The sequence below is a fragment of the Ochotona princeps genome, chromosome 21 (assembly GCF_030435755.1).
Source record: "Ochotona princeps isolate mOchPri1 chromosome 21, mOchPri1.hap1, whole genome shotgun sequence".
Lineage (NCBI taxonomy): Eukaryota > Metazoa > Chordata > Mammalia > Lagomorpha > Ochotonidae > Ochotona > Ochotona princeps.
Window position 1 is genome coordinate 27,692,137 of NC_080852.1, and position 25,783 is coordinate 27,717,919.

Genomic DNA, 25,783 nt, shown 5'->3' on the forward strand with positions numbered 1-25,783 from the left:
GGAAAGGTCACTTTCTAGAAACATAGAACCTGGAAGTGTCTGTTAAAATCTTGCCCTCATATGTTAATCAAAGCTTCTAAATAGATAACATTTCTCACAGTGAGGATTTCCACAACATTATTTAAAAACGGGCACCTCTATAACAAAACATATAAAAATAGACTGGGCAAGTAATGCTGAGGCATACAGTGGGATCATATTTAATCATCAGGCTTGCAGAATGTGGAGTTCCTTTGTGTGTGTGTGTGTATCTCAAAAGACATTGAAATATAAGCTTAAGCTTCTGAGCAACTCATAATTGGGCATTTAGGTTATAAAAACTGGCCAGGATTGAAATGACTTCAATGTTGAATCAATTCTTTAGATGATGTGATATATAGAAGGGAGTTGATTCAAAAGTGGAACATCCAGGTCTCCACTTGGCACCCATATGGATTGATGGTTAATGTCTTTTAAAATGAATTTTATTAAATAAAAACCACTTTACATAATTTTCCATATAACATCTTGAAAACCCTCTGCACATGGGTAAAACTATGACTAGGCATCTTCTTTAAAGCTTGAACACTGTCTCAACTTGATTTCTTTTCTCCTGTTAACAGAGTGTCTGCCTCTGTACAGTCACTGCATGAATAGATGTTAACATTGTGTAGCTGTTTATCATACTAATCCAAAAGTTGCTAAAGATTTTACTGCTTGCCATCGAGAGTGTTTGTAATCCTTTTTGAATGTAGAACTATGGACGATGTTTTCCAAAGTAGGTATCTTACGGGCTGGTATGGGTGCATCAGATTATGCATTTGCTTATGTCACTGGCACCCCGTATGAGATTTCCATTTCAAGTTCCAGCTGTTTGACTTCTGATCCAGCTCCCTGCTAAGTGCACTTGCTAGTGCTTAGGTGCTTCTGCCCCATGTGGGAGACCTGTTATTGGAACATCGGGAAGTGAGTGAATGATGATAGATTTCTCTGTCATTAGCTTTTCTAATAAATAATTCTTTTTTAAGAGGTTTTTTTTGTTTTGTTTTTGTTTTTGTTTTTTTACTGGCAAGGCAGATTTATAGAGATACAGAGATAAAGATTTTCCATCTACGGTTCACTGCCCAAATGGCCGCACCACCTGGAACTGAGCCAGTCCGATCTGAAGCTAAGAATCAGGAGCTTCCTCTGGGTCTCCCACATGGGTGCAGGGTCCCAAGACTTTGGGCCATCCTCTACTGCTTTCCCAGGCCTCAAGCGGGGAGCTGGAAGGGAAGTGGAGCAGCTGTGACACAAACCAGGACCCATATTGAATCCCAGCACTTACAAGGCAAGAATTTAGTCACTAGGCCATTGTGACAGGCCCAATACATATTTTTTTATAACTTAATACAGCGTTTCTCCAATACTAGCTAGTTTAATCTGAATGGCTTATTATATATTCAATTAAAAGCGACCTTTGGCACTGGTGCCATGGTGCAGTAGGCTGATCCTCCACCTACAGGCACTAGTGTTCCGCTTGGGGTGCCATTTTCAGTCCTGGCTGCTGCACTTTGTGCCGTTCCCTCCTTATGACCTGGAAAATTAGTGGAGAATGGCCAAGATCCTTGGGCCCTTGCACCCAGGTTGAAGACCCAAATGAAACTGCAGGCTCCTGGCTTGGATCAACTTAGCTCCAGCCATTCCAGCCATTTGGAAAGTGAATCAGCAGATGGAGGATCTGTTTCACTGTCTCCTTTCTGTAAAATCTGCATATTAAATAAATCTTCTATCTTTTAAAAAATAGTTTTAAAAGTACTTTTTATAAACACAGTGACACAGGAGGTTTTGGGGATATTTTAAAAATCTGGTTTATTTGTTTAGTTTCTTTTTTTAGGAAATTCTGTGTTGTTTCTGAAGTATGCCTTCCACTTTGCTCTCTGACCAGCAACACTTGACTCAGCACTGCCTGGTATTAAATGACTCACTGCTGATGGCAAGTGTCAAATGGCATTTCATTCTCATCTTAAATTACTCATTACGAACAAGTAATTTCAGTATATTATCTTTTTTTAATGATATTTATTACAGTGTTGAGGGGGTTACAGATCAATGCGGGTATGGGCTTAGCATGGAGCCAGGAAGGTGGTTGGTACATGGTGTTTCAGTTTTTCTTTTTCTTTTTTTTTTTTTTAAAGATTTATTCATTTTATTACAGCCAGATATACACAGAGGAGGAGAGACAGAGAGGAAGATCTTCCAACCGATGATTCACTCCCCAAGTGAGCTGCAACGGGCCGGTGCGCGCCGATCCGATGCTGGGAACCTGAAACCTCTTCTGGGTTTCCCACGCGGGTGCAGGGTCCCAATGCATTGGGCCGTCCTCAACTGCTTTCCCAGGCCACAAGCAGGGAGCTGGATGGGAAGGGAAGCTGGGCTGCCGGATTAGAACCGGCGCCCATATGGGATCCTGGGACTTTCAAGACGAGGACTTTAGCCGCTAGGCCACGCCGCCGGGCTCTGGTGTTTCAGTTTTTCTTATTTTGTCCACTGGTTGAGATTGGGGGATGTACCCTCTTTGCTGTGAGACTTCATCACCTTGGATGGAGGCAGTCATTTGATAAATGTCTCTTAGAGACCCTAATGAAGAATAGTGTTCCAAGAATGTTACTTGAATGGGCCTGATTGTTCTGAGGAGATGTTGACCTCATTGAACCAGAGGTAGCATTCTTTCTAAGGTGTTTTAGCTATGCTTACCTACCTCTATGTGCCCACACACCTTCGTGCTTATTATAGAGCTTGACCTGGAGTTTTGTTCAGCTTGTTTTTCTTTCCATCCTTGAAGAGATACTTGAAGTCTTCTCTTGACTCAGATGAGTTGGCTGTGTGCATCTGGATATGCTTCCCATACTTGACAAGGGTCAGCAGCTGAGTTGGCCCAGTCCTGAACATGTGCTTCAGGATCAGACTTCGTATCTATGTGATTTTCCCTGAGGTCAGGGATAGGCTACAGGTTATGGTAGTCTTGTTGGGGAATTCCCTAAGAAGCCTGAAAGTTCCTCAGACCTTGCTGTCACGTGTGCCAGTGAATTGTGCAGCCCCATTCACTCCCAGCCCTTTGTGTGTACCTTTCAGTGCTGTGACCTAGTCAGGGTGACCACACAGAATCCTTCCCAGGCCCATGTCCAGATCTAGCACCCACCCAACCCGCTCCCAGCCTCAGCTCTCAATGATGGGTACTTTGGCCTACCTCAGCCCAGCCTGTCCTTTGAACTGACTTTTGCATGTGCCAGAAGGTGCAGCAGCCTAGTTGAGTCAAGCCCAAAATTCTCTTACCAGATCCACCCCTAAATGCAGCTCTTGTGAGCAGCTTGAAGTGGTGCGGTGTAACCTTACCTGGTCTGCCCCCAGCCCGGCTCTCAATTGTGCCTGTCAGTGCCTTGACCTGATCCAGGCAGTCCTTTCAGGTCCTTAGTCTGAGCCCTCTCAGTTACGTGCAGGTGCAGGAACTTGTTCCTTCAGATCCCTTAGAAATTATTTTTTACATGTCAAACTAGCCCGCAGTGGCCTCATTCCAATTTGTCCACAGTCCTCCAGCAGTTACTTTTAAAAAAAGATTTATTTGTATTGGAAAGTCAGATAGACAGAGAGGAGGAAAAACAGAGAAAAATCTTCCGTCCGCTGATTCACTCCCCAAGTGATCACAATGGCCAGAGCTGAGCTGATATGGAGCAAGAAGCCAGGAGCCTGCTTGCTAGGTCACCCATGTAGGTGCAGGGTCCAACAGCTTTGGGCCATCCTTGACTGCTTTCCCATACCACAGGCAGGGAGCTGGAAGGGAAGTGGGGCCACCATGATACAAACTGTTGCCCACAAGGGAACCAAGCGTGTGCAAGGCAAGGACTTTAGTTGTTAGGCTATAGCGCTGGGCCCAATAGTAACTTTTTTTACGTGCTTTACTGTGGAATTTTTCTTTAAAAATCTTACGTACTAGTTTTTTTTAATATTTATTTACTTACTTACTTAATTGAAATGTAGAGTTACAGAAAAGGAATGAGATTTTTCCATTCGGTGGTTCATTTTCCAAATGCCTTTAGTGGCCGGAGGTCAGCCAGTCCGAGGCCCAGCATTTATGGTCTCCCTTGTGTATGCAGGGGCCTATGGATTTGGGTATTTTTTTTCCAGTATAATCCCTTCAATTTAACCTTCTTAGTTGACTGTATTGGCTTTGTTACAATATTGAAAGGAAATAGTAATACAGGCATCATCACCTTACTAGGTGGCTTATCTCAGTGAACAATATAGTTTGTATTTGTTTTTTTTTTTTTAGATTTATTTATTTTTATTGCAAAGTCAGATATACATAGAGGAGGAGAGACAGAGAGGAAGATACTTGTCCGATGATTCACTCCCCAAGTGAGCGCAACGGCTGGTGTGCGCCGATCCAAAGCCAGGAGCTGGGAATCTCCTCCAGGTCTCCTGCGCGGGTGCAGGGTCTCAAGGCTTCAGGCCGTCCTCGACTGCTTTCCCAACTGCTTTCCCAGGCCACAAGCAGGGAGCTGGATGGGAAGTGGAGCTGCCAGGATTAGAACCGGCGCCCATATGGGATCCTGGGGCTTTCAAGACGAGGACTTTAGCCGCTAGGCCACGCCGCCGGACCCTGTATTTGGGTTTTTATAGCACTCTTCTTGTGCATCACAAACTTTTTCTTTTCAGGATATTATTATGGGTGACACTGACTTTCATGAGACACTTGTAAAATGGGGGAGGGCAGGTTGTTATATTCTATTTGGAAGGTAGAATTAAAAAGAGAGATTGTTCATCTGCTGACACAGATGGCCACAACAACTAGAGCTGAACTGCCCTGAAGCCAGGAGCCAGGAAATTCCTCCAGGCTTCTGAGAGGGTAGAGGAACCCAAGGACCCGGGTCCTCCTCATACTGGCTCTCCAGGGCATCAGCCTTGGAAGTGGTATAGCAGGGACTAAACTGATGCTCATATAGGATACCAGCTTTGCAGTCACTGTGTTGTTTCTGTGTGCCACAACATCTCCTTGAACCTGCTTTCTGTCTATTCCTGTCCTTTTCTAGTTAGGCCCTGGCCTGAATCCTAACACCATATTATTACTTATTTATTATAAGGTATATTTTGTTTTATGTCTGAGTTTTTTCAGTCCTGTGGATATAAGATTCATGCATGTCGCTGTGTGTTGGCTGCATTTCATATGCACTGAAGCTACATGAGACACCAGTCTTTAATCTTTCCACATGTAGTAACCTGTTCTTACTCTTATTTACAGAAGGAGCTGAAGAGGAGAAAATGGAAGCAGATACAGACAGCCAGCAGCCTGAGAAGGTACTGTCTGAATTGTCTCCCATCAGAAAAGCCTCAGAGAACATGGCTTTAGAATGTAGTTTGTTGAGCTTTCTGTAAACCTTTTAAGCTTGCACGGGGACTATACATAGTTTTATCAGCAACATGAACTTTGTTGGTATAATGTACCATTCTCATGAAGTATCAGAAAGGACATTTTTTATTTGTTCTTTCTTGAAGATTCCTACATATCCTATTTCTGTGTATCTTTCAGGCATACAGTTGGGAATCTGTATGTGAAAATTACAGTTCCTGTAAATAGTGAATTACAGGGTTTAGTGGTATGTTTGTGCTGAAAGAAAATTAGAGAATATGAAGTAGTTTTCTAGGAGGGTTCACAACTGGGAAGAGAATATTTAGAGAATAATTAATTAAAGCTGACACTTGAGACAAGTTTTACCATGCAAATGGAGTAACAAAAAGGTGAAAGTGGAGGGTAGATCATCAGATTCCAGTTGAAGGGGGTGGAGATATAAGACTAATATTTAGATGGTGTCAAAATGCATGTCTTTGGTGGGCCAGTCCTGCTTTGCAAAACTATGCATGCAAAATGTATTAGAACAGGACTGTAAAACCTCATTACAGTTTTGAGATCTCTCATGCTGTTAATAGCAATCAGAGACTGGTAGTAGGGGATGTTAACTAGAGATTTTTCCTCTGATTCATTCCCCTAAAATGCCCACAACAGCCAAAACTTGATCCAGTCTTTCTATGTGGATGATAGTGTCCCACGCACTTGATTCATTTTCTGATGCCTTCCCAGGCATATCAGATGAAATAGGAATTTGTAGCAGAAAAGTTTGTACTCAAACCAGTGCTGCAGTATAAAATGGAAGCATCTCAAGTGGTAGCATGACTCAGTATGCCTTAATACCAATACCTGTTTATTTCTTGTTTAGTTCTCCACAGGACCCTTCAATAGTGTTTGTTGCCAAAAGTGGGGGGACAGGTGTTAGTCTAATATAACATCAAATATAAGAGGATTGTTTTTTCTTTCTTCCACTTTTCCCCTACTCTCTCCTTTTCTTTTGTTACCCTTTCAGGTAGAAAGCAAAGTAGAAAATGAAGTGGATGAAGCTGATAAAACACAAGATGGAGAAAATGAGAAACATGATGAGAAGGAGCCCGACAGTGAAGTTAGTGAGGATACCAAATCAGGTACTCTGAAGCAACTCCTTCAGTTTTATTACCTGGAAGTGCAAAAAGGCATAGACTGCCAAGAAAGAGTAAACCTTCGCAGGTGGAGAATCAGGATAGAAAAAGATAATGAACTGATGCCCGCCAACCATGAACTCTTCATATAAAGGGCTCAAGATCCCGACATTTACCAAATTCCACCCCCTGCCCCACCCCCGAAGGCAGGCTCGTGGGGCACACAGACTCTTCCAGGACCCTTGGCACAAAAGTCTGACCTGCTTATCAGCTTCTGTCCCATGGTATTGTAGTGACTGAAGAACTGGAGGAGCGCCACAAAGCAGACTTTATGTTTGCTAGAAAACAGAAACATGCTGACTGTGAAAAATTCCCATCATGTGGTTCACACATTCAGAACAAGCCCAGATGTGATGTACTGACATACAAGATGTTTTTTGCTTAAGATTTATTGATTTTATTGGAAATGCAGATTTACAGAGAGAAAGGTCTTCCATCTGCTGGTTCACTTCCCAAGTGGCCGTAACAGCCAGAGCGGAAACCAACCTGAAGCCAGGAGCCAGGAACTGCTTCCTGGTTGCCCACTTGAGTTTAGGGTCCCAAGACTGGGCCATCCTCAACTGCTTTCCCAGGCCACAAGCAGGGAGCTGGATGGAAAGTGAAGCATCTGGGACAGGAATGAATGCCTGTATGGGATATTGGTACTGGCAGGAAGAGGATTAGCCTTTTGAGCCATTGCGCGCCCCCCCCAATTGTTTTTTTGTTTTGTTTTGTTTTGTTTTTTAGCAACAGTAAATATACGTTTGAGTTTGAGTATTGTTTAGCAACTATATACCAAGCAGTACTGCTATGTGCTTTCCTCTTTTCAGTGGTGTGTAGATGAATAAGTGGCTTGCCAGTTTATTTTCCGTGTCAGCTGCTAAAGTCTCCTCTGTGCCTGTCTCCAAGGCTTGCGGAAGTTACTATGTTTTCAGCAACTCATTTCCTCCTTTCACTGGGATTTATTCTCTGAGAGACCAATGCATATGTCAATTCTGTTCAATTTTTTTTCTGTTCTTTCCAAAGACACTATACATGAAACTTAGAGGAATCTAAAGATTAATCACACATTATAGAAAATATTTTCCAAATAGAAATAGACACAAAGCTTAGAAAAAATTGAACAAAATTCGTAAGATGAGGATAACGTCAGTGAGATGTTTTCTAACTTCTGTCCTAGCTTGTCATAAGGCAAAAAAATAAGACGGACGATGGGTTATTGAGATTGGGGATAATGATCATAAAGCTTTCTGATATTTTCAGATGAGAAAGAGACTGAAGAGAAGAAGGAACTCCCTGATGCGTGTAGAGAAAAAGAAAATGAGATTGGGAAGAAGAAAGTAGAACATGAGATTTCTGAAGGAAATGTTGCCACAGCTGCAGCAGCTGCTCTCGCCTCAGCTGCGACCAAAGCCAAGGTTTGCCCCCAACAGCCATTTTCCAGTGCTGTCTGTTGCCATGAATGGTCGTATTGTTTTTAGTTAATTGGGAACATTTAGTATAAAGAGCCCTGCTCCCAGTAGGAGATAACTGTTTCCTTGAATGGCATTTCTAGGTTAAGAATTTCACAAGGAAGGGGAAGATGACAGAAAGAGTACATCAGGTCCTGAGTGGTGACTCTCCTGGTTCTAATCAGCTGTATTATTCAGCTTGGGAGATCTACAGAGATCCAAGTAACAGTTTTGCGTCTAAGGGATTGAGCCTTCATTTTGTTTTTCACTTGCTTGGGGAACTTGTCCTGGCCTGGACTATTGCTGTGGTAACTTCTACCAGATTGAAATAGTTGTGATTTTTAAGACAAAGATTTATGTGCATACCTCACCCCACTGCTTTTACAGACTGAAAGGAATGAGGATACCTAAAATAGCTTTTTTTTTCTTTTTTCCAATCTGCCAGCTTTTCTGGGGGTGGTTTCTTCTATTTATAACATAGTATCGGCTGTACAACATATTTAAGAAGACAAGAAAATGTTATTTTCCTCCACTTTGTGTTAATTTAGCATTTTAAGGCATTCCAAACATGCATATGTGAAGTTTAAAAAAATTCTTTTTCCTTTTCTCCCCTTCTACATCAAAAGCAGTTTCTTTCCTCAATAGAATTTACTTGTTTGATTTGGATAGACCCTTAGAAAAGTCAACCAGTTCACACCCAGTTTCAAGTGCCCACCATCTGCAAGGAGTGAGAGGACACAGTACTGCTTCCGCAACCTGGTTTTAGAGTTCTTCTGTTCCATGTAAGGTTTCTGTTCTCTGCCACTCCCTACTTGCAGAGTTTTGAGAAACACTAGTGCTAGGGTAGATACAAGTTTGTTGTAGTTTCTCTTCATTGGAAACATCTGTTTGGCTTATGTTTGGCCAGGTTAGACTGTTTGGGTATCTCTTTGCCTATGAGCTGTCCAATCAGAGGTCTTGGAGACTTTAAGGATGTCTTGAGCATATACTCTCATTTTATAAATGAGAAATTGAAGGCCAAAAGAGATTTTCTCTGTTGTCCCTTTCATTTTTTTTTTTAACTTTTCCTTGAAGTTTACCTTACTTAAGTACACATATGTATCTATAATGCAGTGAGTTTCATACACTAAACCCCCCATGTATACAGTAGTCAAAAAACAATGTCACAACACTACTCACAACAGAAGTTCATCTTTGTATTTCCATCCAGTTAGCATGCCCCTCCACAGTAATTACTAGCCTATTATTTTAAAACATTTTGTTTGATTTGTTTGTTTTGAAAAGTAGAGTTACAGAGGTAAAGGTGTATCCATGGATTTACCCTCCGAGATGACTAACAGCCAGGATTGGACTTGGTAAAGTCCTGAAACTCCATCCGGGTCTCCCACCTGGGATTGCGTAGATGAACTTTGAGCATTTGGGGTTTAAAATGGTGTGCTAGCCTGTCCTCTAACATCTTGAATTAGCCTCTCCTGTTTTTAACTATCTGTAAATGGAATTTTACAGTATGATCAGAAATCTTGGGTCCACATCATTGGTGTGGTAGGTAAGCCTTTGCCTGCAGCACTGGCACCCCTTTTGGGCACCTATCCCAGATATTCCACTTCTTTTCCAGCTCCCTGCTAATGGCCTGTGGAAGCAGCATAGAATGGCCCAAGTCCATCAGTCCCTACACCCATAAGGGAGACCAAAAGAAGCTCCTGGTTTCTGCCTGGAATAGCCCTGACTGTTGCAGCAATTTGGGGGAGTGGACCAGACATCTCTCTGTCTCTCCCTTCTCTGTAAATTTGACTTTGAAGTAAAAAAAAAATAAATAGGAAATGTGTCAGTGAATAATTATAACCTCTTTGTTTCCCTTAGGTTAAAATTTAGAATAATCTCATGCAATTTACCATTCATTTCATGGTTGGGACGCTTCTTACCTCTCAAGTCTGCTTGTTTTCCTGTGTAGACTGATCTATTTTGAATCTTGTCGGTTCCACTACAATAAATCCAGTTCCTTATCTTCAGTGAAGGGATTGGACATTCTACCTTCTTGCTCTTTCCCCTGCATCCCACAGTGCTTGTGTCTTTGCTGTGTTTAGACTACCTGAACCGCTTTCCTAGCTGCTTTGTTGTTTTCCTGTGGCCATGTAGCTGGCCATCTGTACCACTTGCTGCACAAACATGTGCCCATTACGCCCCAATGACCATCTCACAACAGCTGATTGACTCCCTCACCCCAGAGAAGCTGCCCTTGGCCATTCCATGGAGTTTCAAAACGTTCCCAAAATGCTTTTGTGTTGCAAGTTGTTGAATTTTCACTCTGTTACCATCACTTTATTTGTAATAACTAGGAGCTTGCATCTTCCTATGCGTTCCTCTGATTTGTGACAGTGGTACCATTGCTTGGGATACATGAGCAGGCAATACATGGATTTGTTGATGCCGTTTTTACAACTGGATTGATACCTTTTCCAGCATACATAATCATTTTCATGCTACAGGGTAATTGGAGAGTAAGGAATTCACTTAAATTACTGTAATTAGTATAACATATAGCCAATCCAAATTTCTCTTACTCTCATTTTGTCCTGTCTATGAACAGCTTTGTTATTAGGAGTTCTCATTGATAATTGTTTGTCTCACTCTGATCCAAAGTAGTAATTAGAGGCTCCAGATCTAGCTCCTAAACAGATAAAGTGGTATTCTCTCTGGCTTCTCTCTCGCTTCCCCATGTGGGAGACTTCCAGAGCTGTGAGTTGCTTCACCTAGAGGAGGAGTGAGTGGCTGCAAACAAGAGGGAGCATCATTGGTTGAGTGTCCTGCATCCCTTCTGTGTGTCTGTATGCTTAGTCTTCAAGAGAAGGAAGGCCCTAGAGCTATTGCTTGAATAAAGTAGAAACTTCAGAAACAGTGTTTTCGTAAAACCAGCAGTAAGTTCATTTCTTCTAAGAAAGCACATAGGAAATTTTCTGAAAATCACAATTTGGGGAGGGGTCAAACCACTTCATCTGTACTTGGTCTAAAATGACTGCAATACCTTTGTACCCCTGGTGACTGAGTGGTGAATGTTGGCTCTGGGGCAACAGGAAGACTTAACCCCCAGAAAATATTTAACTTTGTCCTTTGTATCTGAAATTCCTTCCTCTTACAGCAAAATTAACACTGTACACTGATAATGTATCTTTACTTGATCATATCACAAAGTAGGAGGAGAAGGAATGGGGAAATGACCTCTTTTAACCATTTTGCAAGCTATATTCCCTGTTCACTTAAGTTCTTACATAACTAAACACATACTGCATCTGCTCATTGCTTTGGTACTTCTGCCTTGTTGAAATTCATCCTGGTGCTCATGCAACTGGATACTAATGTTTTAAAATATAATTGCCGTTCATTAAAAGCTACATCTTTGTTGTCTTTCTAGAGCAGTTTGGGGTTTTTTGGCCTTAGTCCTTAAGGGTTTTAGATGTCTTTGGGGGGGAGAGGAGATTAGTTTATTTCAAAGAGTTATAGAGGGAGAAGGCGAAGGCAGGGGCGGATGGTTGCCAGCCCATTTAGATGTCATCTTGTCTAATTATCAGTATTTAGGAGAGTTCTCACTCCAATAATAGTTACAGAAAGAAGTTGAGAGGTGGGTGTGTATACATGTGAAAGAGAAAACAAGGTTGAAATGATCAGAAGCAAACATGATCATGCGTGGACACTTAACAGTACAGGCAGCTGTACCACAGCTCCAGCCCTTAGCTAGGGTTTTTGAGAGTTGTGTGGCCTTGAACAGACCCTTTCAAGGTGGTATTGTTACTTTATATTTTGAAATAACTGCAGATTCATAGAGGTTGCAAAAATAGTGCAAACCAAAAAAAAAAAAAAAAAAAACAGAAAAGTACAAAGCAATCTCCTTTACTGTTACTACAGTGGTTTCCTTAAGTAGTGACATTTGGTTACTCATCTAACATTTTGTATTCACTAATCTATTATATTTATAGCTTTGTATATTATATATAATTATAGTTTCTCTATTATAAAAATAATAAAGATGTACTTTATTCCTATTCAGTATTTACCCTAATGATTATACGATACTTTATTATGTTATCACGATTTCGTTCACATTATTTTCACTATTTCCCTAAAAATGCTGGGATTTTACATTCCCTTTTCCAGTTCAGTAATCTTCCATTCCCTATATTTTATTGTAACTTGTTTCTATTAGAATAGCGGCTTTTCAGCATTAGTCGTGGCCAAGTGGTTACGGCGATAGACTAGATTAGGGGCTTTTTATCTGTCAAGTGGAGAGTGGAATTCTTTTCTGTTTTTTGTTTGTTTGTTTTTTAAGATTCATTTATTGGGCCTGGTGTGGTAGTCTATTGATTAAGTCCTCACCCTGCATGTGCTAGGATTCCATATGGATGTCAGTTTGTGTCCTGGCTGCCCCGCTTTTCATCCAGCTCCCTTCCTGTGGCTTGGGAAAGCAGTGGAGAACAACTGAAAGCCTTGGGAGCCTGTACCCACGTGGTGGACTTAGAAGAAGCTCCTGGCTCCTGGCTTCAGATCAGCTCAGCTCTGGCCATTGCAGCTACTTGGGAAGTGAACCATCAGACAGATGGTTCTTTCATCGGCCTTTCCGATAAAAACAAATAATTTTTAAAAATTTATTTATTTTTATTGGAAAGACAGATATACCAAGAGGAGGAGAGACAGAGAGGAAAATCTTCCATCCGATGGTTCCAAAGTAAATAATTTTTTTTTTATTTTTGGAAAGGCACATTTAGCGACAGAAGGAAAGACAGAAGAATCTTCTGTCCGCTGGTTCACTCCCCAGATGACCATAATGGCCGAAGCTGAGCCAATTCAGAGCCAGGAGCCAAGAACTTGTTTTGGTCTTCCATTATGGCTGCAGGATCCTAACGCTTTGGGCCATCACCCTCCACCCACGTGGGAGACCCGAAAGAGCTCCTGGCTTCAGATTGGCTCAGCTCCAGCCATTGCGGCCACTTGGGGAGTGAACCAGCGGACAGAAGATCTTTCTCTCTGTCTCTCCTCCTCTGTATATCCGCCTTTCTAATAATAATTTTTTTAAAAAAGTACAGTTGTATTTTACCTGGAAGGCAGAAAAAGGAACAGACATATTTTCAGACAGCTTTTCAAACTCTCCTTTAATTGTGTTTGTATTTGCTGATGTTCCCCTTTTACATTTGATCTTAGTCAAATGACAGAGCAGCAATGAAATTCTGCTTTTACCTAAGTTATCTTCTCTGTTTTCTTAAACTTAATAAAGTCCTTACCTGCCAACTCTGTTGTCTACCTTGTGAGGTTCTGTGTTTCTGATTGAATGCCGTATGTATGTAAAAGGGTAATAACACAGATGATGATATATTCTGCATATACAATTCCTCTTTCCCTTATATTGCACTTGAGAGGCAAATACTGAGTTAAAACTAAATGTTAGGGGCCAGCACAGTACTCCCTTTTGTCCCTCAGCTGCTCCACTTCCAGTCTAGCTGTTTTCTTTGGTTTTTTAAAGATTCATTTATTATTTTTCATGGAAAGTCAGATTTATGAAGAGGAATGTCTTCAGTCTGCTGGTTCTCTTCCCAAGTGTGCAGTAGCCAGAACTGAGCCAATCTGAAGCCAGGAGCCAGGAGCCTCATCTGGGTCTCCCACTTGGATACAGAGTCCCAAACCTTGGGCTCTTCTCTACTGCTTTCCCAGGCCACAAGCAGGGAGCTAAAATGAGAAAGGAGCAGCCAGGACACAAACCGGCACCCATATGGGATGCCAGAGGATGTAAGGCAAGGATTTAGCCACTAGATTATCACATCAGGACCCCAGTTTCCTGTTTATGGACTTGGCCAGCAGGGGAGGGTTGCACAGGTTCTTGGGACTCTGCACCTATATGATCCCAGAAGATCCCAGTTCTGTCTTGGCTCTGCTCCACCCATTGTAGCCATTTGGATGAGTAGCTAATGTGCGTTGTGTTTTTTTACTTTTCTTCATGATACAATAGTTTTAATTTTGATGACATCTGGATTAGCAATATGTTTTATTTTTTGCATTTGGTGTCTTGTCTATGATATCTTTGACTTAACCCAGGTGCACTTAAATTTAGTGTTTTTTTCTTTGAGGATTTTTATAGTGTAAGCTCCTGTGTTTACTTATGGTCCATTAAGTTAATTTTTAAAGTGTAGAGTTGAGTCTGTATTCATTCTTTGTTTGCATTTGGATATCAAGATGTCCCAGTGCCACCGCACTGCAGTCTTCCCTTATCTGATACTTAGTTTTAACTTTTCAATTTATATCATGTACATAAATTTATTTATCACAAAAATAAGTCGTATGGTACTGTACAGTAATAGCCTTAGAATTGCATAATACTTACATGTTTGGTTACATTGATGTGGCTCATTGTAGTTTTGGGAGGCAAAATGATCATTAACAGTCCTAAAAAACCTTCTCTTTGCCACCTTTTGCTTACATTTTGAATCTTTGTGTAGATGGAGTTCCATAACTGTAAAACTACATTTTTCTTTTTCAGTTCCATGAAACCTTATTTTTAAGGTATTCGTGTGTTATAGCTCAGTTTAACTCCCAGAAGTCTATATTAAACACCTTTAGATTCTGTAGGAAACACAGAGATCAGTAAGCAGCCACTCTGTGCTGTTTCTTAAAAGTGGGGTAAAAGAAAGATGAATAAATAAATTTGACAGATACTAAGAAAATGAATGCCAGGTTGGATTGGTTTTGTTGGAGAATTTTTGGATAGTGTGTTTAGAAGCTAGCATTGAGCTCATACTGGTGACCTTGGCTTTGACCAGTTAGGATGATGTAACACCACGCCATATATGTTGCTCAGTTGACAAGCAGTGTGAGTTGGCTTGGACCGGGGAAGGAAGGAGTAGTGACAGTCTCCAGAGCAGCTTCCGTCTGCTGCTTTATCAATTTTTCCTCCTCTGGTTTTCATTTTGAACTAGAGGTGAACTATTACTCTCTTCCTCTCCACAAGTAGACTGTTCACAGGAAGGAGAGAGGCTTTGCATCTGGTATCAGGTACTGGATTGCCAGCTGTCTCCCTTTCGCTGACAAATTACTATGGAAGAAAGAATGATGAGGGGAGGCCCAAGGTATGTAGTGATGGGGTAGGGGGTGAGGAAGTGCCCCCAGGTCACCTGCGTTCTCTTTGGGCTCAGTAGCCCTCCTTGATAATCTTGTAAGGGAGTAGTTTACTAAGGCAATTTCCTTTTAAACTGTTGAATGTGAAGACCAGAATAGAAATGTAAAAGGACACAAACAGGACACCTTTACTCAACTACATGATGCCCTGAGCATGTTCTTAACTGTTCTTATGAAATGCTTGCTCATATAATTTTGAGTGATTTTTTTAAATTGTTTTTACTTATCATTCATTTACTTATTTGCCCTTAGCACCTGGCTGCCGTGGAAGAGAGAAAGATCAAGTCCTTGGTAGCACTCCTGGTTGAGACTCAGATGAAGAAATTAGAGATCAAACTTCGACATTTTGAGGAGCTGGAAACTATCATGGACAGAGAAAAAGAGGCTGTGAGTAGGGGGGAGTTCCATAGTGGCTTTGTTATAAGTCATCCCTGACCACAAGCTGAGTAAATGGTTGGTCTACTCTGTCTCTGTAACTAACTTCTGTCATCTTTTTTCTCTTTGATATATTTCTTCAAAAGGCTTGTCAGCCAGTAGTGATAAATAAAGGAATTCTGGTCACTGTCTACAACCATCTGCATTTCAGCTTTCTAAACCTGTTGGTCATGCATTTGGCTTCTTCACTTGTTAAGTATTAACTACTAGATAATTGAGAGACCTGAGTCAACAGGTTTGCGATCTGGCCCTGTCATTTCAGACCTGTGTGACACACCTTACCATGTCCCAGCACTAGCGATTTCTAGTAGAAGGGCTAAGAAAGGAATGGCTTTCTCTTGTCACCAGCATCCTGGTGGATTTTTTTTAAAGACTTATTTATTGTTATTGGAAAGTCAGATATACAGAGAGAAGGAGAGACAGAGAGCAATTTCTTCTATTTGTTGATTCACTCCTGAAGTGGCTGAAACAGCCAGAGCTGAGCTTGTCTGAAGCCAGGAAGCAGGAGCTTCTTCCAGGTCTCCCATGCAGTTGCAGGGTCCCAAGGCTTGTGGCCATCCTCGACTGCTTTCCCAGGCCACAAGCAGGGAGCTGGATGGGAAGCAGTCCTGCAGGGACACAAACCGGAGCCCATATGGGATCCCAGGACATGCAAGATGAGAACTTTTACCACTAGACTGCGGTGCTAGACATCCTGGTGGGTTCTTGAACCATCAGATCCAAAGTAGTAAGTGCTTTCTTGTTTCTGCGTTTCGCTCATAATTTGGAGGTTGAATCTCAGAATTCATGTGAAATCCTTTTATAATAAGTGTACACAATGCTTTTAAGTTTATCAATTTCATGAGTGATTGATTTCTGGTTGGCTAGCGGGATGCTTGTAAATATTACTAACCCCTGTTGTCTGCTAGACACTGTGAAACACATGCTGTGTTTTTTTTCCCTCACAGTAGTCCTGTGTGGAAGTCATTAGAAGGAAAAGTCATAGATAGGCAAGGAGAGGATGCTATTGCTGTGGTAGAGAACAATTTCTTAATTGTAAGCAAAATCAATCTGAGATTTTTGAATTCTAATTGTTGTGAGCTTCTAAAGTGACCTCCAGCAGTCCTGCTTCCTTACGTATATACGCTCCTCCACTGAACCCTGTCTGCCGTTTTCAGTCACTGAGATTTGAGGTAACTTCTAATAAATAAATAATACACATGAGTTTAATTTATTTTAGAGGCTAGGTACTGTCCAGTCCAACAATTTTGCTTGCCATAAATTCAGCTTATACCAAATGTTGCTTAAGGAAAGAAAGTCTGACCACCAGAAGAATTTGAACAGAGCTTCCTTGTTAGTAGGATAGAGCCAGTTTTTCCTAGCATTTTTCATGGTGCTGTATTATTCAGAGACTATCTTGTATTTTACTTTGTATAGTCTGATTGGAATTTAATCTTATTGGAGCAGTTTTAGCCTGGTACTTGAGATGTTGGTTAATGACCCAAAACAATGGCCTAGTAGCGAAATCCTCAGCCTTGCATGTAGAGGGTCTCATGTGGGCGCTAATTTGTGTCCTAGCTGCTCCACTTCCAATTGAACTGTTGCTTGTAGCCTTGGGAGTGCAGTAGAGGATGGCCCAAAACCTTGGTACCCTGCACCTGCGTGGGAGACCTGGAAGAAGTTCCTGGCTCCTGTCTTCGGATAGACCCAGCTGCAGCCATTATGGCCCCTTTGGGGAGCAAACCAACAGGCAGAAGATATGTCTCTCTCTCTCTCTCTCTCTCTGTGTCTCTGCTTCTCTGTACATCTACCTTTAAAATAAAAATAAATCTTACCAAAAAAATATTGGATAAGATCCTTTCCCCCGTGTTCCATATCAGATAGCTAGGTGAATGTCCTAGTTATGCTCCCATTGCTGCCTTTCTATTGAATGGCTCAAATACACATCCCTGGGACACTTGGACTGAGTTCTGGTCTCCTGATTTGACCTAGCTCTAGCCACTATGACACTTGAGAGAATCAATCAGTAGATATGAAAAGAAGAAAAAAGAAATGAGCTGTTGTTAACCTCATTTTAACCCAGGGACTCAGATACGCATGTTCTTTCATTCACCAGTTCTACATTTCTAAAGGTGAGGCCTCATCTACCACCTAGTTCTATCTGCTTGCTGCACGTTGTGATTCACGTGGGTGTTCTTGCTCATCTTCATTCTGCAAGCAGTCTTAGGACTTTTTTTAAGATCTGTAAACTTGATAAAGTTCTCTTTCTAATTCTTTACTTTTTAATGTTTACTTACTCATTTTTATTTGTTTGGACAGCAGAATGCCAGCACAAGTGATATCCCGTCTGCTGATTTAAATTCCTAAATACCCATGTCAGCTGGGATTGGGCCAGGCTGAAGCCAGCAGCCAGGAGCTCTGTCTCGGTCTCCCACAAGGGTTGCCAGGACTCGAATACTTAGGTCCTCATTTTCTGCCCCTCAGACATGTTGCCAGTAAGCCACACTGATAGCGGATGCAGAGGCTCAGGACTTGATCCCAGATATCTAAAATGAGATGTAAGCATTTCGTTTTGTTTAAATAGCAATGGATTTCAGAATTCTTTATTTTAGACTTAGAAAAATAAAGAATCTAAAGAATTGAGGTCTGATGTCTTGAGATGTAAATATTTAGTAATTAAAGGATATAGGCATTTTAGTATTTCATAAATAACATGAGTTCAGCTATGATTAGAGCTCAGTAACCCACTCATCAAGTGCTAGTATTAGAGGGCAATCTGTCCATCAGACGAACTCCTAGTAGGAAGCACTGGCTCCAGTTCCGGTGAGGATACTGAGCCTGCAGTCGGTGATAGTCCCTAGTACTACCTACTCTGGCTCTGCTGGAACAGGCAGCTTCTGGTGTCAGGTGTGTAGCACACGGCAGCCATCTGGAGAGCAGATCTCAGATGTAGACTGTACTTGGGCACTGCCTGTGACATTCCCATTTGAATTTACTTGTTTGTTTTTTTAGATTTTTTTTTTTTTTTTTTTTTTATTTGAAAGACACAATGACAGGGAGATCAAAGAGGTCTTCCATTCAGATTTGCTTCCAAATGGCTCTTAACTCCCAAGACTAGGCAAAACTGAAGCCAGGAGCCAGGAGCGCCAGTGTTCCACTTGGATGGCAGATGCCCAAGTACTTGCCTTCTTCAACTGTTCTCCCAGATGAGTTAGGGAGCTGGATCAGGTCAGAAAAAGTAATCCAGACCCAAACCGACGCTCTGACAAAGGATCCCGACCTCACAAGCTGCAGCTGAACGTGCTGCACCACGACTTTGAGGCCAGTAAGAATGAATCTGTGAGCTGATCCACTTTGTAACTTCTGGAGTAGATACTGAGTATCTGAAGTATGTTTAGTGAAGTACAGAAATTGCATCCTTCAGATAAAGAGATCAGTTCAGTTAGCAAACTCAAAGCAGTAAATAACCCATACCACCTACTTGAGGAGATTAGAGAGTGGGTGAGACACATACAAATAGTGAATATCTGGAAATTCAAGGAGGTGGTTGTGGTCAGCTCAAAAGAGAAGGGATTGATCCAGTTTGTGAAAATGGCCCAAATCATGAGCCATGAAAAACATGTTTGCTTAGGAGATATATGAGTCAGCCTGCCCTGCTGGCTTTTGTGGAAGAGATAATGAAATAAAGGCACTTCTTTCTGCACACATAGGGTATTCTAGTCTTGTAGGTACAAGGGGTACTGGAGTGATTAAAATCCAGATTCTCTGCCTTGAAGTAACTGAGGAACTTCCAAGGAGCTACATGCCATGTGTATTTATGTATACACGCATGCTTTGTGTGTTACAGGCTGGGGCAAGTTTTGTGAGGTTAGAGATGGAATTTCAGGTTTCACCGGGATCTTTGAAGCAGATCTCCCTGAGAACCTGCCAGTTGTTCGGCAAGCAGCCAGGGCAAAGACCCGCAACCTGAGCCTGCCTGATATGATGAGGAACCAGGGATTCAGGGCAGTGAGGGTGAAGTCATGGTATAGTAGGCAATGACTGTTGAACAAACTGTAGACACTGTAGGCCACCTCAGGGTATTCTACATGACTTTGCAATAATTGCAGTCTTAAAGGGAGTACTAACATAGTTTTCCTTACAGTTTAGCCAGGGGGTCAGTCTGCTATGTTCTACAGAGCACATTACAAGGCAGCAACATTAAAATTGGGGAAACTGGTGAAGCATCTGTTGTGCTATGTGAAGTGGTGGCTGAGGTCAGGTTCTGGAGGGATTCTGAAGGTAGAGCTAAGAGGATATTCTCATACATCGTACACAGGTTCTAACAGATTATTGTACTTCATGGCAAGCTAAAGAAAAACAACCAGAAGAAATGACTCATACTATCCTGTAGAACTTTGATATTCTGTTCCTTGTCATATAATTGAATCTACTGTTGGGCATATACCACTGCGTTACAGGTATTTGAGAATTAGAAAGCCAGACCATAGGACCACTGCCGTGGTGTAGTGGATTGGGCCTCTGCCCATAGTGCCGGTATCACATATGGATGGCAATCCAAGTCCCACTGCTCTACTTTCCAATCCTGCTTCCTCCCATTGGCCTGGGATGACAGCAGAGAATGGCTCAAATCCTTGGACCCCTGCACCCATGTGGGAAACAGAAAGCTCCATGCTCCTGGCATTGGACCAGCCCCGCTCTGACAATTGTGGCCATTTCAGGAGTGAACCAACAGTTAGAAGATCTTTTCTCTGTGTCTCTCTTCTGTAATTTGCCTTTCAGATTAAAAAAAAAAAAAAAAAAAAAAAAACGATGTTTAAAAAGGAAAAAATGCCTGGTGCGGTACCCTGGTGGCTTAAGTCCTTGCCTCGCTTGTGGCAGGATTCTGTATGGGCACTGATTCATATCCTAGCTGCTCCACTTGCCTTTCAGCTCCCTGCTTGTGGCCTGGGAAAATAGTCAAGGATGGCCCAAAACCTTGGGACCCTGCACCTGCGTGGGAGACCTGGAAGAAGCTCCTGGCTCCTGGTTTCGGATTGGCTCAGCTCTGACTGTTGGGGCCACTTGTGGGGTGAACCAGCAGAAAGTCTTTCTCTGTCCTTCTCTCTGTAAATCTGACTTTCTAATTTAAAAAAAAAAAATAAGCAGTCCCATGGTCACATGAAAAAGAGGATAAAGTGGCCAGCCACAATCATTATGCTGTTGTATCTACTCGACCACTAAAACAGAATGTCACATTCATCAGTGACAATCACAGCAAAGTTTTATTGTAAAGGAGAGGCAAGGCAACCAACTGACCGACTGGGACCAACACACCTTATCCGAGTGCAGCCCCAAATGGCACATTCACAGGATTTTTATAGGGGCAGTTCACAACAGCTCCAAAGGAGCAATTTACAATAGCTTGTAGAGTGAGGGAGGAAGGACCACACATTCCTTGTTTATCTCGGCTGGACAGCTCCTGTATGGCTCCCGTCAGGTGCAGGCACCAATCACATAGGTATTAAGCCTATAAGCTCACACAGTTTCTTAGCTAAGCAAGTAAAGCAGAAGTTACGAAAGTGAAAAGTATTGCAGTTAGCAATGAGCCATGTTTATATCATTTTGATTTCATCTCTACAGTGCTGGTTCTCCTTGGGATTTCTGCTACCAGAGCCGCATGTGGGTGTACCAGCACGCAGCTAAGTTGAGTTGTGTGCTTTTTCCTTAGGTGTAATAAGGAAATGAGGAGAATGGATGTATGTCTTTTAGATTTTTTTTTTTTTTTTTTTTTTTTTTTTTTTTTTCAGTAAATGTCTCATCAATTACACAAAACACTGTGAGGGAAAGGTGTAATTATTTTCTTTAGTTCTGAGGGCAAAGAGTCAGAAGTTTCATGTCTGCAGATATTTCAGTTCCTGACAGGGTAGAGGGTTTTTACAGCCCCACTATGTTTCCTTCGCCTTACCCCTCCCGGCCTCCCTACTTTATGCAAATAGAAGTTGGGATAAGAGCTTTGTGTGAGTTCCAGCTGCACTTGCAGCTGTGTCTGCATTTGGTGTCTTAGCCTTGAAAAGTGCTCTGTTGTGTTGGGCTCCGTCAGGATGCGGCTGCTTTGTGCATACACTGAGAAGGAGAATGTAAAGGCGGGATTTGAATGCAGTGGAGGAGGCCTTGGTTTTCAGAGCACCAGGCAGTCTTGCCTGAAACTGCGTATCTTAGAACCAGATTGGAGTCATAGAAGAAGTTAACAGTTTCATTAACACTTTATTTATATAAGTAATTTTCACTGTTTATTTTAGCTATTGAGATTTTCTCCCCAGTCCTTGTAGCCAGAGAAGGAGGAAGTACACTAAAGATGCCTACAGCTGATATCTGTACAGTTCATAGCAGTTTGTGATTTACAAAATACATAGTTTTCTAAGACAGATTTCCAGATGTCAAATCACTGGGTTGGTGTTCAGGTGCATTTAAAATATGCCTAATGCTGCCAAAATTTTGCTCAGAGATTCCCATTTCATAGTCCTTGTAGTGGCCACCAAAAAAAAAAAAAAAAAAAATGCTGTCTTCAATTAGAATCAGTACAAATGAGATGTCCAGGAAAAGAGAGCTCTTCCATTTCCTTGAGAAGGCCCGCTTGAGGCCTTCAACTCTTTCTTATGTGTTCAGGAACAGAGCTGATCCTCTTGAAGGACTTGCTTGCATGCACTGAGCATTATATACGTTAGTCTAAAGGACCTGCTTCGCCCGCATGGGAGTTTTAGGTTTAACGCTTGGTTCTTGTTGAGGTGTGTTTAATCACCCTTTTCAATTCTTCTAATTACTTTCTTTTAATTACCTTCCATCTTTTAAAAAGAAGATGAAGCTTAGAAAATAGAAAGGACTCAAGAGGTTATGTCAGATTGTAGGCAAGGAAAGTTGGGCAAGTTTTTCAGATTTATTTGTATTAGAAAGGCATATGTACAGAGAGGAGGCGAGACAGAGAAGATCTTCTGTCCAATGATTCACTCCACAAGCAGCCGCAATGGCCGGAACTGAGCCAATCTGAAGCTAAGAGCCTGGAGCTCTTCCAAGTCTCCCAGGCGGGTGCAGGGTCCCAAGGCTTTGGGCCGTCCTCAACTGCTTTCCCAGGCCATAAGAAGGGAGCCGGATGGGAGGCGGAGCTGGTGAGATTAGAACCGGCGCCCATATGGGATCCCAGTGCATTCAAGCCGAGCACTTTAACAACTACACTATCACGCCCAACCCCCACCCCACCCCCCCGCAATTATATCTTAATACTATGGTTAGCCATCAAAGAATGGCTAGTTTGGTTAAAAAATAAATAAATGAAACTTCTGAGGTAGGTAATACAGATACCAAAAACTTCATAAGACACATAGAAATCTTGTTCTAATAGCAGTTCAGCTCCTTTATAAAGCAAAACTTGACCTAAATTCCACAGTTCTTATGTAACTGCGGGATTTTAGCCAGGCTGCCCAGTATAATAGTGACTCAACAGGAACCTAGGTAAGACATCCCTGGCAACCTCTTCAGTCTAAGCTCAGCAGGTTATTAGAGTCCTTGGTTTCCTAGAAAGAGTGATTGGAAGAAAGCATGGGATCAGAAGGTTCCCCTTTTGTCACTTTCCCTCTTTAAACATCATCTCACAGATCAGTCTTCCCCAGAATGGAGGATTCTCTTGCTTTTTATTTTGTGCAACTGCCCTCTCAGACACACAAGAGGCTGACCAAATCAGCCTTCACTCTCTTCACATCCACCCTCACTCTAGGATGCCAGAGGGACCATTTCCCTTCCTGGTTGTTTCTGTGAATAACCCACAACCTCTCAAATTTGTTTTCAAAGAGTACCTTTTCCCCAAGGAGTCTACAAGATGTGGCTGCAGAAATCATTTGTCCATTTGTCCCCTTTTTCACCTGCTGATACCTGTCTTCCCCACTCTGGCATCTACTACTACTTTTTTTTTTTAAAGATTTATATATTTTTATTGCAAAGTCAAGACATACAGAGAAGGGGAGAGACAGGAAGATCTTCTGTCCAATGATTCACTCCCAAGTGACCACAAAGGCCAGAGCTGAGCCATTCCGAAGCTAGGAGCCAGGAGTCTCTTCCAGGTCTCCCAAATGGGTGCAGGGTCCCAAAGCTTTGGGCCATCCTCAACTGCTTTCTCAGGCCACAAGCAGGGAGCTGGATGGAAAGAGGAGCTGCCGGGATTAGAACCGGCACCCATATGGGATCCCGGCGCATTCAAGGCAAGGACTTTAACCACTAGACTACTGTGCCAGGCCCTGGCCATCTACTTCTGAAAACTAATAATGCTTACCAGTCATTTCCCTATGGATTTTTTTTTTTTTAAGATTTATTTATTTTATTACAAAGTCAGATATACAGAGAGGAGGAGAGACAGGAAGATCTTCCGTCTGATGTTTCACTCCCCAAGTGACTGCAATGGCCGGTGCTGCGCCGATCCAAAGCCGGGAACCAGGAACCTCTTCCAGGTCTCCCACACTGGTGCAGGGTCCCAATGCATTGGGCCGTCCTCGACTGCTTTCCCAGACCACAAGCAGGGAGCTGGATGGGAAGTGGAGCTGCCGGGATTAGAACCGGTGCCCATATGGGATCCCGGCGTGTTCAAGGCTAGGACTTTAGCTGTTAGGCCACGCCGCCGGGCCCTAGTTATTTTAAGATTTTGACGATCTTCACATATTTGATTAGGGTTCAAAGGGTCAAGGGCCACAGGAACATGGGTAAGACCATTGTTTCCACGTTCTCTTTTCCTTCCTATATGTGGGGGTTTGGGGGAAGGGAAGAGACAAAGGCGGAAGCCACACCCACAGGTCTTTTAACCTTGTGCTTCTAATTTTCAGTCAGCTTTCACAGATCTAGATTTTTAATGTCCTGTGTATTCAGATCGATTTTTATTCCAACTGAATTAAATCGGTATACCGGGCCCAGCACAGTAGCCTAGTGGCTAAGTCCTCACCTTGCATCATGAACCAGGATCCCATATGGACACCGGTCTGTATCCTGGCTGCTCCACTTCCCATCCTGCTCCCTTCTTGTGGCCTGGGAAAGCAGTCGAGGATGGCCCAATGCCTTGGGACCCTGTACCCATTTGGGAGATGTGGAAGAGGCTCTGGGCTTCTGGCTCTTGGCTTCAGATTGGCTCAGCTCCAGCCATTGTGGCCGCTTAGGGAGTGAAGCAGTAGACAAAAGATTTTTCTCTTTCTCTCCTCCTCTCTGTGTATCTTAACTTTGCATTAAAAATAAATAAATCTTTAAAAAAAATTAGTATACAGGGGCCCTAAATCTTTAAAAAAATTAGTATACAGGGGCCCGGCGGTGTGGCCTAACGGCTAAAGTCCTCGCCTTGAATGTGCCAGGATCCCATATGGGCGGCGGTTCTAGTCCCCGTAGCTCCACTTCCCATCCAGCTCCCTGCTTGTGGCCTGGGAAAGCAGTCGAGGACGGGCCAAGGCTTTGGGACACTGCACCCGTGTGGGAGACCTGAAAGAGGTTCCAGGTTCCCGGCTTTGGATCGGCGCGTACCGGCCCGTTGCGGCTCACTTGGGGAGTGAATCATTGGACAGAAGATCTTCCTCTCTGTCTCTCCTCCTCTATGTATATCTATCTGACTTTGTAATAAAAATGAATAAATCTTTAAAAAATAATGTAACTAATGAAATAGTAAGGGAAATTTAAAAAAAAAATTAGTGTACAGTACAGGACTCTGTTCTCCGTACTGTTGTCATGTTTCTGAATTTCCTACACAAATGACAGCTTATTTATCCTTAATTTGAATCCCATAAAGATTATCTTGAATATTGGATTGTTTATATTATTTAAAACCAAGATTTCTGCAACATTTTGTTTAAGCAGCTAAAATATTTTGTGAATATATCAACTGGTACAATTTTGGGAACTTGAAAGCTAGAATTTGCTGAACCTCTTCCAAAATTCTATGTGAGGAAATGCATATCTTTGCATTTAAGACCATGTCAACTCATCCAGAGACTTTGGCTCTGATATTATATTCTTTTTTTTTTTTTTTTAAGATTTATTTTTTATTACAAAGTCAGATATACTGAGAGGAGGAGAGATAGAGAGGAAGTGGAGCTGCCAAGATTAGAACCAGCGGCCATATGGGATCAAGGCGAGGAGGACCTCAGCCACTAGGCCACGCTGCCGAGCCCCTCTGATATTATATTCTAAAACATAGTCAAAAGAATCACTTTCAGAAGAGAGTGCCCGGGCCCGGTGCC

At 42.3% G+C, this 25,783-nt stretch overlaps 1 protein-coding gene across 2 annotated transcripts in view; it reads left to right on the forward strand.

The window, feature by feature from the left end:
• SMARCC1 (SWI/SNF related, matrix associated, actin dependent regulator of chromatin subfamily c member 1) overlaps positions 1 to 25,783 on the forward strand; it is a 101,917-nt gene that overhangs the window by 66,099 nt on the left and 10,035 nt on the right. For both annotated transcript variants that reach the window (XM_058678761.1, XM_058678762.1), the window contains exons 22-25: positions 5,258 to 5,313; positions 6,375 to 6,489; positions 7,786 to 7,940; positions 15,381 to 15,515. In XM_058678761.1, the coding sequence (XP_058534744.1) occupies positions 5,258 to 5,313; positions 6,375 to 6,489; positions 7,786 to 7,940; positions 15,381 to 15,515 (461 nt within the window). The remainder of the gene's footprint in view (positions 1 to 5,257; positions 5,314 to 6,374; positions 6,490 to 7,785; positions 7,941 to 15,380; positions 15,516 to 25,783) is intronic.